At 52.8% G+C, this 18,913-nt stretch overlaps 1 protein-coding gene across 1 annotated transcript; it reads right to left on the bottom strand.

Annotated features, from left to right (window-relative positions):
• Positions 1–3: 3 nt before the first annotated feature.
• Positions 4–18,667, bottom strand: gnav1 (guanine nucleotide binding protein (G protein) alpha v1). The gene is made up of 10 exons (XM_049013196.1): positions 18,511–18,667; positions 18,105–18,255; positions 17,624–17,715; positions 13,868–13,960; positions 11,446–11,606; positions 8,820–8,948; positions 5,347–5,476; positions 5,148–5,219; positions 4,342–4,429; positions 4–1,949 (listed from the first exon to the last, which is right to left on the bottom strand). The coding sequence occupies exons 1-10, from the start codon at positions 18,523–18,525 to the stop codon at positions 1,759–1,761; spliced, it is 1,122 nt and encodes a 373-aa protein (XP_048869153.1). The 5' UTR covers positions 18,526–18,667; the 3' UTR covers positions 4–1,758.
• Between the last annotated feature and the right edge of the window lie 246 nt (positions 18,668–18,913).

Here is an 18,913-nt window from a genome sequence, read left to right as displayed (position 1 = left end):
CCAAACAATTAAAATAATACTTTAATATTAGTGCATTCATCTTCGTCACAAAACAAGGTAACTCTGAACAGATCGGTAGACGTACACGAAATATTTCACAGTAAATTTACATTACTCATACTACGCTATTAACCGTCCGTGAAGTTTCAGGTGATATTAAATAAATCACACATCCAAGGAGGTGGACAGTGTAAGGCACTTAAGTAATTCAGTGTCCATGTCTCACGCGTGCACAATGACTGTGGCCTTGTATATACATTTTTGTAATGAAATACATATTTAAAAAAAATAAACCAGTGTAAACCTAAAACAGCTTTCGACTGGAAGATGGGCTCGAGGGAAACCATAAAGGTCCCGCTTGACTGGAGGGCAGACATCAGCTTTGCAAGCCCCTCAACTTGCCATTGGTCAAAATCGTAAACTCTCAAAAGCAAACATATCAAAGGAACGCCAAAATAAACTTCTGCAATGTTAAAAAAAAGGGGTGAAGATTTTAATCCCCAAAGATCGCGAATGACAGCAGCAATGATGTAAAAACCCATGGAGATTAGTCCAAATACCACGTTTCTCACACCCAAATCTCCTTTCCGTAACGACAACCGTCAAACGCCTGCCACACAGGCGGAAATATGCGTTGATGACGGAAAAGTGCTGTGAGCTAAAAAGAAGCCTCAAAATTTAAAAATTATTAAGAGTACGGTACCCTGGGAGGAAAAGTGCGGCCGACTCCGCATGGGAGGTGGCGCCAAGCTGCATCCACCTAACGCACCATGAGCTTGACGTAAGGCTTCCTAAATACTCACTTTCTCATAAGACTCATCCGTCGGTGGCCACAAGCTGTTCACACGCAGCGAGGGTTTATATCGCAGAATTATGAAATTAAGTGGCACGGTGAAATTATGCAAGTGTCATGCGGGTGACTTAAACGGCAATTCATTCATACTCCGTCGCTCTGGGGGAGCTCATCGTATGTATCTGCTGCTTCACCCAAAGGCAGCAAAAGAAATTTATCTGAGGCTAACTGCGCGATTCTGATGCCAAACTACCGTGTCCTGAACTTCAACCCTAATCCATTTCCCTAAACCCAAACCAGAGGCAGTGATTTCATATGGAAATGAATGTGTGCATAGCTCTAGAGGGAAACTTATGCGCGTTTTGGGCCGCAACAAATCCCGACCTTTTCTCCATACTCACGGTGACCACTAAGCCAAGAAACATACACCTCATCCGTACTGAAGTCCTACATGCTGTCGTTTCGTGATGCTTCATGTGGTCAAAAACAGGGTTAACCCTGGGGATGCCGCGCGATCACGCCCCGCACCACGTGGTTACTCGCGGGCCAGCCCCTCCCCCCCCAACCGCCGCAGCCACACTCGGACACTTCAGAGGGGGTAGACAGCTCATTTCAGGACCGGGGAGAGCAAGCAAGACGGAAAATGGGCAGTGAATAAGAGGGGACACAAGATCGCCGTCCTATAATTTCCCCCAGAGCTGCCGCCGTGACCGACAGAAAGCGTCAGCTTAAAGACCGGAAACTGAAGACTGCGCACAGACCTGTCAAAAGCCCAACGATCCAGCACAGCGTTCTGCACCCAAGCCTTTCACCTCAGTAGAGGCTACTGATGAAATACTTGTTTTGGTTAAAGTTTTTTCCCCTCCATATTCTTGTTATAGCCCAAGACTTTGTTCTGGTACAAACAAATTCTGCTGATTAAGCTTCTGAATATGAACCAAAGGAAGAGTGTGGATCCTGTATCCTCAGAGCAGAGAGACTGCCTCCAGGTTCTCCTTCATGATGGTGTCCATGACGACCTGGAAGACGACTTGTACGTTGGAGGTGTCGGTGGCTGTGGTGAAGTGGTGATAGATCAGCTTATCGGGCATGGTGCTGACCACCCCAAACATGCCGGCGATGAATCGGGCTGCAGCATCCACATCACAGTCAGCACCTGACATTTGGGGGCAGGGGGAGGGGGGGGCATAAAAGTCAATAACAGCCCCTCTGCACCTGGGTGCCAATCCACCAGCCCACCTTTATGTGACACATCATGTCCATCTCCGTGTGATATGCAGAGAATATATGAACAAAGAAGCTGGAATAAGTGAGTCATAAGTACATAACGTATACTTTATATACGGTTTAATCATTTTCTTTTTATTTAGCTGGAAGGGCGACGGATCCCTTCGATAAGATTGAAATTCATTCATTCCCAATGAAAACAGTATCGCCGCCATGAATTATTTATGAAGCTCTAGAGGAAGATTGAGGACGTGTGATTACATCGCTCATCCTTGGGTGACCAAAATCGGGAGCGTGTGCATAAGCAAGGTGAAGGGGTTGGCCCCGGCGAGCCCTGGGTCAGAGAATCCAATCTGCGTGTCCCCGCGCTAAGATCAAGATTAGCATGACGGTGGAATTTTCACAGAGGCGGCGGGGGAGACCACAAAATGGCTCAGGAGCAGGAGAACAGGTGTAACTGCAGCGTGAAGGAGCTCAGCGTTAAACCGGACAGGAGAGGGGTTCATAACCCTATGACAGGAGGGAGGATGATTTCACCCCCCACTCCCTCCTCATCGCCCCCTCCCTCAGACTAATATCTCCAAAGGGCAAAAAAGTCTGGATACTTGCTATCCAAGTACTAAATGCAGGCGATGTGCTAAGGTACACTGTCGCCTGCAGGTGAAGCCAAAAAGTTAACAGCAGGGCAGTGATCCCCACTTGACATGCTGGCCTGATCTGGAATCAGTCAAATACAGAAAAACCAGTGAGCCCACTTGACTTGCTGGCCTGATCTGGAATCAGTTGAATACAGCAAAACCAGTGAGCCCCACTTGACATGCTGGCCTGATCTGGAATCAGTCGAATACAGAAAAACCAGTGAGCCCCACTTGACTTGCTGGCCTGATCTGGAATCAGTCGAATACAGAAAAACCAGTGATCCCCACTTGACATGCTGGCCTGATCTGGAATCAGTCAAATACAGAAAAACCTGTGAGCCCACTTGACTTGCTGGCCTGATCTGGAATCAGTCGAATACAGAAAAACCAGTGATCCCCACTTGACATGCTGGCCTGATCTGGAATCAGTCAAATACAGAAAAACCAGTGAGCCCACTTGACTTGCTGGCCTGATCTGGAATCAGTCGAATACAGAAAAACCAGTGATCCCCACTTGACTTGCTGGCCTGGTCTGGAATCAGTCAAATACAGAAAAACCAGTGAGCCCACTTGACATGCTGGCCTGATCTGGAATCAGTCGAATACAGAAAAACCAGTGATCCCCACTTGACTTGCTGGCCTGGTCTGGAATCAGTCAAATACAGAAAAACCAGTGACCCCCACTTGACTTGCTGGCCTGATCTGGAATCAGTCGAATACAGAAAAACCTGTGAGCCCACTTGACTTGCTGGCCTGATCTGGAATCAGTCAAATACAGAAAAACCAGTGATCCCCACTTGACATGCTGGCCTGATCTGGAATCAGTCAAATACAGAAAAACCAGTGAGCCCACTTGACTTGCTGGCCTGGTCTGGAATCAGTCAAATACAGAAAAACCAGTGACCCCCACTTGACTTGCTGGCCTGATCTGGAATCAGTCGAATACAGAAAAACCAGTGATCCCCACTTGACTTGCTGGCCTGGTCTGGAATCAGTCAAATACAGAAAAACCAGTGATCCCCACTTGACATGCTGGCCTGATCTGGAATCAGTCGAATACAGAAAATCCAGTGAGCGCCTTGACTGACAAGGAAGCTGTAAAATGAGAGGTGATTGTGACACCTTTGGCCCCAGGGCCCCTGCTTTCTCCCAGCTAACGACATAGCCGAAAGCATCAGGACACCCCTGCTAATCAGCCGGTAATTAACGCCATGACACTTGCTGACACAGGCGTATAATTAAGTGCACAGCTGGAGAAATAATGGTCTTGGTTTGCCGAGCGGCTGGACGAGCCTGAACAAAGGCACTCGAACACCAACTGAACACCAGTGGGATGAGCAGGAACACTGGCTATGATCAGTCCTGAGCACCCAGCATCGCTAGCCGGCCTCACTAATGCTCCTGTGTGAACATCATGCAAATCCGACCAACGATATTACATCTAATGCAGATCCTTCCCGGAAGAACAGAGCGTGACCAATAGCAAATGGGAAGCAACGTCATATTAATACTCTTGGTGTCAGAGCGAGATGTTGGACAGACTGGCGTGCAGAGACATTTTTATGGTTCCCAAGGACTTACTTCAATAACAGTGACTTCCGCTTGAAGTTCATTCAGGACGAATAAGAATGTTCTTTGTCACGAGAGGCTTAAATCACTGAGGAAGATCCCACATGACCTCACCTGTGAACTCCGGAAAGTAAAGCCTCAGGTGTCTCCCAGAGTGCAAGATCTTCTCTTGAAACAGATCGATTTTGTTCAAGAACAGCATCTGCAAAAGAACAGGACGATCACTGCTAAGGACAGCCCAGACACGAAGCGATTTACGTCGCCTTGGTGCCATAGGGGAATGTAAACCCGGAGAGAGGTAGACATCAGGTACTCAGTCAGGAATTGGGGCCTAAACAAACATTCTTTCACCATGTGATGTCACTGGTCGGCCAAGCTGTGTCGAAAAAGAGTGAGTGGGAAAGCCGGTGAAGAAAATGATCAGGGCACTGATTAAGAGGACGGATGAAAAATAAAGTCTTCCGCTGAAACCGCAGTCAGCCATCCCCCTCCTGTAATTAAAAGGCCACGTTATGTTGACACCGACTCTCTCACCCGCTCAAGTAACTGATGACTAATTGGGGGGGGGGGGGGTCTGGTAATGGCCCCCCCCAAAACGAGGTGAAATACACCAGCTCGTTACACGCTCCGATACCAGCGACTCGGACCGGAGTATAAAATCAACGTTGCCCTCCGCGCAGTTAAATTAGCTGCTTTGCATTCTAATTACCGATGACAGAGGCAATTAGACACCAGTCTGTGACAGAGAGCAGCCGTGGGCGGGGGGGTGGGGTGGTGACGTGGATCCTGTGATGCAGATGCAGTGTCGGAGTGACTCGCTGACGAAACTGCAGGGGGGTGGGGGGGGTTGCAGGCCAGTAGCGCTGGCTGATAACGTGCTGGGAGGATCGGCGCCTGTCGGCGGAGCGTCTCGGACTCACCATGGAGGTGCTCCTGAAGAAGACGTTACTGCAAATGGAGGAGAAGAGCTTCAGACTCTCCTGCAGGCGGTTCTGCGGGAGACGGGAAAGCGGGCCGTTAATGTTCGCCTGCGAGGGGCCCCATTTGGGGGTTTTGCTTTTGTTTTTTTTTTTTGTATATCTGCCTGGAAGGAAGACTAGTGGGGGGGGGGGGACTGACCATGGAGGGGTCCTCCTTCAGGGTCATGTCATAGCCGCTGAGTGCCACTACGAACAGCACGGCACGCACGTCCTCGAAGCAGGAGATCCACTTCCTCCTCTCCGTCCGCTGTCCGCCCACGTCGTACATCCTGCAGGGTTTTGAGGAGGGGGTGTGTGTGTTACAAACAGCTGCCGTGTTCAGGCATATGCATCCCCCAGCTGGGAGGAGGCCAGCACCCGGTCAGTCCAACTCACAGAGCTGGTCCCCCCACTCTTCGCCAGTGACACCCTCCATGACGACACCTTTCAAGCTTCTTTTATAAATATAGCATTAAATCAAGAGTCTACCTGCCGTGTTAATCTGAGCCACCTTAAGCATTCTGGTACACCCTGAGATTTATTACATTATGAGCGTGCCTGTGATCAGAAGGTCATTGGTTCAGATCCCAGGGTCAGAGTGATTTGAGCACGGCCTCTAATCCCCAGGTACTCTAAGGGCTACCTTACCTTGCTTTCTCAAGAAATAAATCTGCTAAATTAAGAATATAATGTACTATAGATAAACAATTAAACGCAGAGAGTGCTGGATAGGACACACTGAAGACTTCTCCCCTTCTCCCCCACCTGCTCATTCACATTCCAGCTCGGTTGCCGTTTATCAGCTCGGCTAATTAACCCAAATGAACAGCTTGATAACAAACCAATTCCTCGGCGCACTGGACCAAGATACTGAAACCTGGCAATGTGGTTAAAAATCCGACATTTCAGGCCGAGACTCGATCTAAAGGCCAACCGTTCACAGTTGGCAGTGTGTTCTTTTCCCCTCGAACTCCACACCCACCTACAGCCGCAGGTAAACCTCTAAGCCAAGAGCATGAATGTTGACACACAGATCATCGCGACGCACGTTAATGGAAGAATTAAGACACCGTAATGAGCATCAAGGACAGTTAAAAACGTATAAAATTAAGCTTTAATAACCCCCACAAACCACACACACCCACACACACACACACACACGCATTCACAGTAAGCTTACAGAAAAAACACACGATACGGAGACACATCCAAACACCCTCAGACAAGCCAACCCCCCCCCCCCCCCCGCCCCATATCCAGGAGGACCCCCCCCTCCAGCAAAGCCCTTAACTCCATATCTCTCATTCCTCTCACATCCCCATCCATACACTTGGAATCTGACTGAAAAAGCCTCCATCTCATATAACATATCACACCCACCTGCTACTCTTACTGCTGATCAAACAGGGTGGGGGCAAAATGAGGCCCCCAAAATAATCTACTCTCGGTTATGGGGGAGGGGGCAGACGTGTGGGCTGAGGGCTGTCTTTCGCTTCCCCAATACCCCGCATCCACTTCAGCCCCCATCCATATCCTATGTGGAATCGGAGAGAGCTGGGGGGGGGGGGGGGGGGGGGGGCATGAACGCAGAGCTGAGACTTTCATCAGCCGGGTTACTGGCAGAGCAGGAGGGGTGATTGTCTCCTGTTTTTGTCGTATTACGACAAACAAAAAAACACGACAATGCAGGTGAGCGCGGCCCAGCCTGAGACTGACAACCAGCGCAATTATCCATCGCTGACTTTCTCCAGCGGAACTGCTCTCACTCACGGCCCATTTGCTCACGGTCCGCAGCCACGCTTCCCAAAGCCTAGGCCTGTCGTCCTGGAGCCGCTATCGTTAGTCAATTATCATGCCCTGTCGGGGGGAAAATTGGGCGCGGGTTGATCTCGGAGACCACCCCCGCACATACCAGGTGGAACGATCTGAAATAAAAATCAAATCGAGTGCCACATTAATCGCTTCAAACGGAGCATTCCACAGGACATGCCTGGGGGGGGGGTAACCCCCATCGCTGCTTGGGAACCAAACCAAACTCCATCACCAGCTCAGTCTTCAGTAGAGAAGCTACGGGGGGGGGGGGGGGGGGGGCTCACGTTTCTGCGGATGTCGACTATAATGAAAACCGGGATGAAAGAGGACAAACGAGGTGTAAGAGACCAAACAACCACACCGGCAGAGATAAGACAGAGAGCAAACACACAAACATAACACATGCGAAGGTATGAAAGACACCTCCCAGATATCTCTCCAGGGAGAGATCAGTCAATAAAGAGAGAGAGAGCGAGAGAGAGAGCGAGAGAGAGAGCGAGAGACAGAGAGAATGAGACAAAGTAAATAACTGTCCATCTATCAAAACCACACATGCTATGAAATAAAGAGAGTCGCTAAATGCACGAGTTACTGCTGATTACAACATTTTGTCTTTTAAAATGAAAGGAAGCCAGGAGAATGTCTGAGTGCAGGTGTTGAAGTGCGGCGTTCGATCCGATACAAGCGGCAGGCAAGTTGTCCGACCATGGAGCACAGCGATGACATGGGGCGTCCGGCTGGGCGCGAGCAACAGTGGCTTTGACTCATCTACCTTTGTGTATCTCATCCATTTATCCAAAGTGACTTACTAGAGAGAATTACATGTGGGATTCGAACCCACAACCTTCGCGTTGTTACCGCAAAGCTCTATTTGTTGAGCTACAGGAGACTCGCAGGTAAGAGGTCTCTGAACGCCAGCTGTCCACAACGGACCAGGCGAACAGCTCCAGATTACGACCCTTTGATTACCCACAAAAACAAGCAGATTCAACGAGAAAAAACTCCTCATCCACCAGCATAATCGATTAATCCGGGTAGAACTGCAAATGTGGGCATATTTACATATCGCGTTTGCATGAGACATTCAGTTTAGCGTGATCCACCTTTTCTTATTAGCGAATCCGATCAGCAGCGACAGGGCGGCCCGATTAGCCGTGTGCCCGACCTCGACGCGCCGCACGGTAATCGCCGGAGATGTCAGATGCCGTCACCGCAAAGCCAGCCGTGACGACGGCACTGTCGCCTCTTACAAAACTTCTCTCACCGAATGCCGATGAATACATCAGCAGCGGACAATGGTGGGTGGGGGCTGGGTGATTGGGGAGGGGATGTTCCACAGTCAATCGAGGCCTCCGCGGCCCGGCTTTTCAGTCAAGCCACTGCTGACCCCCAACCCCCACCCAGTGCATCTCCGACTTTCTTCTTCCCTGTTCCCTGTCTGGCTCTGGGAAAGCTGGTGCAGGGAGGGGGGTGTGGGGAGGGCTGCACCCCAGGAAACTGCCAAGGCTCCAGAAGTAAATTTGATTTACTTCCCGCACACGCCAGGCGAATTAAAAAGCAACGACAGCTATATATATATTCAGGAGCAGGGAGGGAGGTGGGGGTGGGGGGGGGGGGTGATTACCATTCAAACTGCATGCTAGCCGGCAGGTGGGGAGGGAAGGAGCAGGATCACCAGGGCGTGGATGTCGGCGGCCATTTGCTTAAACTGTCACAGTGCCCGTCGGAGCCAGTGGAGTGGCAAGGAGGGGGGAAGGAGACTCATCTCCGGAACATGCGGATTCACAAGCCGGCCCCCACCCTCCAGAGCCCCAGGCCTACCTGATAATCAGGTGGTTAACTTTGAATTGGGTCTCAATGACGCCCGTGGTACGCAGTCGCACCCGGAGCACGTCCATCTCCGTGGGCAGGTAGTCGGGGGAGACGATGCGATCCATGTTCTCGAAGAAGCTGAAAGGATGGGGGGGGGGGGGTCAGTGAGCACCAGCTGCTTGGCAGGAAGTGAAGGTGAGCGAGCAAACTTTACACAGACCTGTGACTGCAATCAAAAAAGTAAAAATGCCAAGAGCAGTATTTGGTTTGGTTGCTTATGGTTAAGGTTTGGGTGGGGTTAGGGTCTCCATGTTGGGATTAGGGTTTATGCCCATAGAAATGAATGCCGGGTGTGTGCATGTGTGAGACAGAGAGCGAGAGACCAGGCTTGTTGCCCTGTGCCCCCCAGTGACATTCCCATCCAGTCAGATCTGATCAGCCAGCCAGGAAGCACCCAGTCTCTCCCTACAGCGGGGGGGGGGGGGGGGGGGAATCCCAGCAGCAATGTACCTGGGGACAGAGACTGGGGTCTGACTGACTCAGTCGTAATGCTGCTGAAAACCAGCAGGGAATGACTGGCCGAGGGGGCCGAGGGGGCACAGGCGGATCAACAGAACGGCTCACAGCGGCTCACATCCCCTATAATGCATGACACCCGAGGGGGGGGGGGCCATCCCCAATAATCCAGAACACCCACCACTGTCCCCAGGCAGCAGACGTACTATCGACATGCGATTATGAAGCTGCTCAGGACCCCCTCCCCCCCCACAGCACCCAGAGCCAGGTGTGAGGGAGATAAGACGCCGGCATGTTCTCTGTGAGGGAGGGGGCCGGCGAGAGGCGATCAACCATTGAACGTCCGTCACGGACATTGAGCTGCAGGCGCGTTTCAGATCCCAGACGCCGAGTGAGCCGATAGCTTCCGCCGTGATGGAGCTCACCACTCGCCTCGGGATGGGGGGGGGTCGGCGATACTGATGTCACCACACATTAGTGCTTTGGGCTCCTGCTGGACCCTCAGAGGAGCTAAAAGCAAACTCCAGACACACAAATGACTGACTATCTCATCGGGGACCTAAACAACGACACGATGCAGGCGCCTCCCCGTTCCGGAAGCTAAGCAGAAGATTCCCCCCCCCCGCCCCTGTAATCCTGGAAACACCAGCCACAAAACGGGCCGAACCATCGGACCCGCGAAGGCGTTCGCCCTCAACCCACGACTGTAAAGACTGTCAGCTGGGCGACTAGCTGAGTAAAACAGGCAGCTAAAATCGCGGCGGGTGGCCATGTTGGTGTTGGTACCCTTAGGACAGGCAGCACAGAGCGCTAATTACCGCCTGGCCCCGCTGCCCCCCCAAGCCGCCCCACCCGCCGCACGATCGCCTTGACAGATGCCGCACGGAGACCCAGCAGGAATCATCATCCACTTCATTTAGCCAATTAGCCTCCTACGCGGAGCGGGCTAATCTCGCTCTCGCACACACAGACGCAGGCTGCATCTCCTGCTCTTGATGCCGGCAGCCCTGTTTGAACAAATCCACGAACCTTTGCCTCGCTCCGGCTTGGCATGAGGCGGGAAGACGTCAGACGCCACGCGGGGAGACGACGCTCCCGATAAATCTGGGAGGGAAGATGCACCCCCACCCCCGGGCTCAGACACACTATGAAGCTGCTCAGACCCGTTACAAACAGTCAGTTTCAGCTCATTGTCACTGCCAGCAGCACGGCCAAAGACGAGCACAGCCTTAAGCATCATCACGGCTGAAAAAGGAGGAGGGTGGGCTCGTAAACACGAGCTGATGGAGGCAGCCGCGACCTTATCCAATAAGGAGATTAATGTCATGGGTGGGGAGGGGGGTTGAGGGTAAAATCCATCTCCCCTCAGACACACCCACCAGGTGTCACAGCATCTGTACAGAAATCTCACTCTTCCCCACCCCGGGGGTCACCTCCTACTGGGACACACAGCAACCCCCCCCACACCCGAAACAAGATGCCAGCAGATGGAGGAACCTGGGGGGGAGGGGTGGGGTGTTAGTCTGTGTACTGCTAAAACCCACAATGCCCAAGGAGGGGTAAAAACACAAAGCTGACAAGCAGCTAACGCTCACTGTCAGAGCGGAACCTACAGGCTCTGTAATCCCCCCCCCCCCCCCCCCCGTCGAGGTCAACTCCCGTCAGGGAGCCGCCCCCGCATGCAGCTTCTCGCGGCGGAATAACCCGGAGCCCCACGCTTCCACGCTGAGGATCCATCGCTTACGCTTCCCGGGGAAACCTCAGCTCACTGAGCCGGAAGTGAGCTGCCCTTTTTAAACCGCGGGACGCTCTTATCAGCACGGGGGCATTTCCTGTCCTGATATTCCGCTGTCTGTCTGCCTACCATCTGTTTGAGATCTGTTTGTTCGGTTTATTTTCACATCCGGCGACTTTTTGGGACTCGACCCGACAACCCTCTGTCTCAGCCAGGGATGTTTTAGATCAGGTTAACAAAGCTGTGCCACTACTCCTCAGACAGACAGACAGGGCCATGATATTGAGAGTCCCCATCCTCCTCCCTCTTCCTGTCCTTGTACAGCAGGTCGTGGGTATGACTGAGTCAGGCAGTCGGCGGCGGCGCTGGTCTTGCAGTACTCACAAGAGCGCCGAGTCGTTGAGCTCGTACTCATAGCCGCGGGCAGCGGCGGCTCGCACACCGTGGTCAGCCCACAAGCAGCGGAGCGCACGGGCAAGGAAAGGGAAGAGAGTCTGGTCCTCGTCAAAGCAGCGGCCACAGGAGAGCACCGAGTGGGCGTGGATCTGGGGGCAGGAAAGGGAGGGAGTTATCACACACGCAGAACAGCCCACATGCAGAGCAGCAGCGACTCTCTCCTATTCACACGTCCTGAGGTCTTAACCACGTTCCTCAGATAATTACGTTAAAATGGTAAAAGCAGAAGTCACAGAAGCACACGTATTTCACGGCGTATAACCGCCAAAAGCACACAGAGTTTCACTCCTTGCTCATAATGAATTTCCAGACTCTTTGACGCTATGTAAATTCAGATAAAGGTTTGCTGCACCAGAAGAGGTGGGGGTCCCAACCCATTTTTGAACCCCTGGCTTGAGTGCATCACGCTCACCATTTACCAAGGAGGAACCGGCACACGGAAAGCCGACGGCACACAGAACCCCCCAACCCGTGCCCTTCCTCTCCTCCTCACTGCCCACGTTACGCTACGTTGTAACCCCCCCCCCTTTAATTACCTCTGCCTCACATCCCACACACCCAACCCTCCACTGCGACAGAGGCACCAATTAGTACAGCATAATTACAGGACCTTAATCGGTGACGGTAATTAGGCTCTCCGCTCACCTCGTTAACGTGACCGTGGGGGTGGGTGCTGGTTTCCGCCCTCCGTCGTCGCCCGGTGCCCCCCCCCCCCCCAAACTGAGATATGATTGGAACCTGACTGCCCTCCTAGCCTACAGCCTCTGATGGGGATCCATCCGCCACCGGAAAGTATTTAACCCCCTCAGAGAGGACAAATGAAGTGATTCAAGCAGCCCCAGGAGGCACCAGCTCACCAAGGTAAACACTGCAGCTCCAGGTTTTCACAGGGTAGACAATAGGGGGTGCAGACTGGACGGGACACCTGCATACACTAGCGGCCATGTGGAGAAGCGAGTTCGCTCTGTAGTTTGTCTTTGCCCTGCAGGAGGCTATCTGCCCAGCACAGCAATACATGGCACCCTCTCTGCCATCAATAAAATTCATTTTTAAGAATTACTTGTTTCCTGGCAATTACTCATTCCTTACCACAGGACATTCGATGAAGGCAAGTAAGTTAAGTATCGCATGCAAGGGCAAAACAGCTACCCGGGATGTAAACCAAGAACCTACTGGTGTTAAAATGCAGTCTAGCTCGAGTAACTAACGGCCAGGACCCCTCGATCATAAGTGTTCATTGAGACACAACCATGGAGACATTGAAATCTCACATCTGGTAAAACCAGCGAGCATCCGGACGATGTGAATCCGGACGGCTTCGCTCACGTCGGGCCTTCCTGTAAGCCCGGCTCATTAGGAGCCGCTGCGAAGGCTAACGAACTTCTGAGAACCATTAATGAAGGGAGCGGGAGAGGGAAAGGGCCCCGTAGGGAGGTAACACCACGTACAACTGTGCAAACACACCCTGCTGACAGCAGGAGAGGGATGGTGCTACCACTGCGCACACACACAGACACACACACACACAGACAGACACACAAAGACACAGACAGATACACACGCACACACACAGATACACACACACACACACACCTTGTCTGTCTCACTTTTCACTACCGACGCGCTCATCAACTGAGACCCCAACGTAAAACATCACCCCCCCCCCAGCACATCAGCAGCAGCAGCCCCAAGATTCCCTTCCCGTCCATAGACTCTAGTTTATAACCCAACTGCCGTCAGCACTGAGGATAATTCCAGAAACCTGTGCAAAATTGTCGGACTGTCACACACCCCATAATGGTTTTAATATTACAATGCGTATCCTCCCCTTGTTTTTTGAAAGCATCTCTTGTGCTGACTGGGAATGGAATGTGGCAGGACTCTCCCAGGACTGAGTAAACAGCTGAGGTAATCACAGCACGCAGCGTGAAGACACTGCCGTCTAGAGGCACCAGCGGGGAATTACCACAGTCGGGGAAGGGCTGCGACAGGAGGGCAGGGTCAAGGGGTCAGGGGGGGAAGTGAGAGGAAGAGTGTCAGGAAAAGAAAGTGTGAGAAAAAGACTGGAAGAGAGGAAGTGTGTCCGAAAGAGAGAGAAAGGAACAATGGCCAAAAGACAAATTGTCAGGAAGAGTTTGAGAAAAAGAAAGTGTGTCAGAGTGTGAGGGAGAGGAAGAGAGAAAGACAGAGAGGAAAACACTGTCAGTCAGGGGAAAAGAAAAGTTGAGAAAGAAAGAGAAAAACAGAGAGAGAGAGAGAGACCTGCAGAGAGAAAATGATTGAGGAAAGTGAGAGAAGGAGTGAGAAAGCAAGGGAGAGAGGGAGGGAAAGAGGAAGACAGAGGACTGACCTTGTTCTTGCTGTTGGCCAGATTGATTCGGAGGACTCCCATCCCATACAGGACGAACTTCATGGAGGTAAGGAGGTTATCCAGCACTGCCGGCTGCATGTGGCAAGAGGGCAAAGGTCAAAGGTCAGCACTGAGGTGAGGTGTCATGACAATGGCCACAGAGGCCGGGGGGGCCTCATCGTACAGACATCAGCCCCAGTCCTGGGGGAGGACAGGGGGGTACTGGGAAAACACCAGTCCCCAACCAGCAGGGGCAGGGTGCTCAGACCTGGGGGGGATTTAGTCCACACACTCACCCTCCCCACCCAGTCAGAGGAGCTTGCCCGCCCCCCCCCCCCACCCCACCCAAAGGGACCTTCCCACAGTAACCCGACCCTCAGAGCACAAAAGTCAAACTCTCACAGCATGAAAAAGGTATGATAAGTGCGCGGTTTGGGAGGGAGGGCTCTTCAATTACACCCCCCACATCGAGTTCGCATTTTTCATGCCAAACTTCAGCATGGTGAGGAAGTAGGGGGGGGGGGGGGGGGGTCAGTCTCTCTGAGGGTGGCGGGTGGCCACCCTGCCCCAGAAGGGGAACGAATAAGTTACGGGTTAAAGTCTGGGGAGGGGGCAGAGCGCAGTGAGAGAAGAGCGCAGGACGCAGAGCAGAGTGTTACAGGCCGCAGAGCAGAGTGTTACAGGCCGCAGAGCAGAGTGTTACAGGCCGCAGAGCAGAGTGTTACAGGCCGCAGAGCAGAGTGTTACAGGCCGCAGAGCAGAGTGTTACAGGCCGCAGAGCAGAGTGTTACAGGCCGCAGAGCAGAGTGTTACAGGCCGCAGAGCAGAGTGTTACAGGCCGCAGAGCAGAGTGTTACAGGCCGCAGAGCAGAGTGTTACAGGCCGCAGAGCAGAGTGTTACAGGCCGCAGAGCTCAGTAGCTCTCGCCAACAGGCAGCACGGGGAACGTGGCAAACGCCACCCAGCAAGTCTCCACACATGTGCGGCTCGTCAGTGGCCAAAATGCGGCCCGACCGGTCGGCCCGGGGAGGGGCCCCATCGGCCACTCCCAGCCACATCACCCGAACGCGCACACAGGTCGGAACCGGGTTCAGGTCCACGCACAACTCAGACGAAGTGAGAGCAATTTCCTCAACTGAGCATCATGGAGGACCTCAGGACATCACAGAGCGAGAGGGACTGTCACTGCCCCCACCGAGTGCCCCCTCCTCCTGCCGAGGACCCCCCAATCTGCTGCTTCCCCACCCATGAAGGTGCTGACCCACGGACATCCTGACCCTCTGGGGCGTCTGACATGTCCCCGTGTAACCAGGGACATCCTAATGTCAAACACACACACACACACACACAGACACACACACACACACCAGAGAGCCACGTCACGCTGGAATGTCACACCTCAGCCTTTTGGTAACAAGGCTGGCCCTTGAGTGCCCCCCCCTGCCCCCCCATCACCAGCCCCCTGGAAAAGTGGCGTGAAAAAGTCATTAACATAAGAGAAACAGGCCCTCACACGTGTGTGCCAAAATCGACCATCTGTGCACACACACACACACACACACACACACACACACACACACACACACACACACACACACACACACACACACACACACACACACACACACACACGCACACGTGCTGCTGTGCAGGGAGCGGGTCCCCTGTACACACAAACTAGACGAACAGGTTTTGGTTTGTTTGGGTGGAGTGGAAGTCTGACAGCTCATCCTGCCAGTGGGCGGGACCAAATTGGAAGAGGGGGGCGGGGTCTCCAGTTTCCATAAGAGAAAAAGAAAGTGAGACCAGGCAGTAGTGAAGACATCACTCAGTGCCACAAAGCCATGGAAGCTTCCAGAACCATCCTGAGCACCTTAACCCCACGGCGGGTCCACAGAGAAAGACTAGGGGGAGTCAAGCAAAAATAAGCTCCGCCCACACTGATGAGCACAATCACCTGGCCGGGCATTGCCTGGCCTGCCACCAGCTTCCAATCACACTTGCCCCCCCCCCCACAGGCTTTCTGTGCACCACAATAAAAGCCAAAATGTGCTCAAGGCCCAGGGACAGCCTCCTCTTTATGAGCTGGGGTGGGGGGTAGTTGGCAAACTGCTGTGAAAAGCAACAAGTTTATTTCCAAGGACCAGCTGGCCTGGAATCTACATGAGGTACAGAAAGACAACCGATGTCACGTGTCCAGAGAGAAACAGCAGCATTTCACCTCAAACACCTTTTTGCTATTATTCAATTTAGTGTCTCACTACACACACACACACACACACACACACAAGAACAGGGGCTGGGAAGTGTGGGAAGCTCACAGCGAGTTTCTGGAATTACATTTCTTCACAGATATGTAAAACGACAGTTAAACTCACATTAGGAGACGACGAACAGGACAGTAGGATGGATAAAAACGGCTGCCTGTGCTCCCGAGTGCCCTGTAAGCGATGGACGGTGCGGCACTAAATCGGCCATAAATGTCGCTCGCAGAAACACAGTGAAATCGCAGAGTTCCGCGTGTTTCCCAAAGCATCCAGATGGGTGGGGGGGGGGGGGTGGTTCAACACCCAGGAGCGTGTGAAACAGCCCACCGAACTCTACTGCGGAGCGGAGACCCACGACTCCAACAAGAGGCAGGGGGTTCCTTTGGGCTCCATCGTTACGGTCGCCGGACACATTAACGAGGCTCGTTTGGGCTCCAGAAACGAAGGGAGGGAGAGAGAGAGAGAGAGAGACGGGGGGGCTTTGCATGGCAGATGGGTCGCTCCAATCACAGCCCCGAGAACATTCCAGAAATAAAAACAAGCATCCGCGAGGGGACCTTTGAACTGGAGAAACACACACACACACAATGGCACACGTACACGCAGGAATGCAGACACACACACACACACACACACACACACACACACACACACTCACTCACACACACACGCTGCTAGAAGCCAGCCAGGTCGCCGCTTCCAAAATAATCAATCTCTTCCAAATGGGATCTCGTCCACCGCACAGAGCGGGGGTGGGGGGGGGGCTAATACAGGCCAGGAGGGAGAGGCCAGACTGGGGTTTTACTTCCCACAAAAAAAGACAGGGGGTGGAGAGAACCGGCAGAAAATCTACAACCCCCCCCCCCATCCCTGCAAACCAAAATCTTTAAAGTCACTAAATTCCACCCACACCCCAGAATGTGGCCACCCCCCGCCCCCCTGAAGGATTTTGGCGAGCTGATGCGGAGTGGGGGGGGGGGGCACTAACAGTTGGATCTCCTTTCCATGTCTCATTGCATCTGACTCCATGCAGACAAATAGCCATGGAGGTCCTGCGTGCACCAGGGACCCACAGACTACGGGGGGGGGGGGGGCACTGATAATGACGGACCTGCACCCGGGACCCTAAAGACCTCAGAGCGGGATCACAGTTTGCCGTCAAGAGATGAAAAGTTACCAGGGCCCAGTTAAATCACCACCCCAAGAATGCTAGAGAGAGCAACCGTCGTTCCCAGTATCGTCCTGCCAGTCAGCTCAGCACCTGGACCTTTCTGTAACGCCGCAAAGGCACTGGCACTGGCTCTCTGGAAACTTCCCAGCCCAGTGACCAGCCCGGCAAAACCGAAACATCGAGAAATTCAGGGTGTCGAGACGCGGAATAACCCCGCCCCCTTAGCGTCAGGAGAAACACAACATTGGCTGGTCCGGGTCAGTCACATGCTTCCAATGAGCCCACCCATTCCAGGAGGCTGCTGGGGGGGCATCTCACCTTAAAGCTGGTCAGCTCCTGCTTGGTGAACCCATGGCTGTGAATGATCTTCATCTGCTTGACCAGGGTGCTCTTGCCGCTCTCTGCCGCACCTTCACCAGGCCAAAACACATGGGTCATGAACCACGCCCCCCTCCCCTGCCACCCCACCTCGCCGCTAAAAGGCAAGGTCACCGAACATGTGCCAGCTCAGCCACAGGCGAAGGGGCAACGAGGAGTTCCCATTCCCCGACTGACAATAACTGCACATGAATGACCAACAGCAGCCCATTGCTGGGCTGTAATTACCATTACAACTTTGGCCATTCTTTGTCTTAAATAGCTACAAACCCTCCTCAAGCAACAAAACACTTAAGAGTGACTCCCACACCTAGAGGAGTATGAACAGGTATACATGGAGCCAGCGGCCATAACAAATATGAGATGACAGGCATGTGGGCTGACAGCCTGGTTAACCCCAACCCAAGCACCTCTTACTCACCCAACATGAGAATCTTGACCACGTTCATCTCCTTCTTGGCGAGCTCGTAGAGGTCCTTGTCTATGTCAGCGCTCTGGGTCCTCGCATTCTTCTCATCGTCGGTCAGTTCGGATCCCAGGCACTGACCCATCATTTCCCCCCAACCCGTCAACTAAAGCGAGACGAAACCGTGAAACCGCCACCAGCACCGGCGTTAACAGATCGGCACATCAGGGCAAGCGGCGCACAGACATCGCCCACCACCTTCTCCGCCTGCCCAGCGTTAATAAACAGGCTTAAGCGCGCCGGGGTGCCCGTCGTTAAGACTAAGAAAAGCGCTAAAACGAAAGATCGCCCCCAAAACCGTAGATTAATGTGTTTTTCTCAGTCCTTAAAATATGTGAGAAGTTTGAGCGACGGTAAGTACCTGCCGCAGAAACATGGCTATGGGACGAGGTGTCCGCCCGGAAACGTGGCTGCTTTAATCTTTACGGGACAATCCCGTCCAGCGCCGTTCGGGACAAACTTTTTCCTGGAAACATCCGGAGAGGCACCTTTATGCGCCCGTAGGAGCGGCGGGGGAAGTGACGCGTGTGCGGGAAGACGATACCTGAGCTCTGCGGACCGGCCCCCAAAATCCCGCGGGACGGGCTCCCCGCACGGGAGCGAGCGCATTGTTTTGCCAAGATTAAAGTATCGGTATTTGACTGTTGAACAAAGTAAAGTTACTGTTTCCTCCTCCGAATATCATTATTATTATTATTATTATTATTATTATTATTGTTGTTGTTGTTGCTGTTAACAACAATAATAATAATAACAAAACATCA

This window comes from Brienomyrus brachyistius, chromosome 5, assembly GCF_023856365.1.
Source record: "Brienomyrus brachyistius isolate T26 chromosome 5, BBRACH_0.4, whole genome shotgun sequence".
Classification (NCBI taxonomy): Eukaryota; Metazoa; Chordata; class Actinopteri; order Osteoglossiformes; family Mormyridae; genus Brienomyrus; species Brienomyrus brachyistius.
Note: the sequence above shows the minus strand (reverse complement) of the source record. Positions and strands in the feature narration are given on the sequence as shown.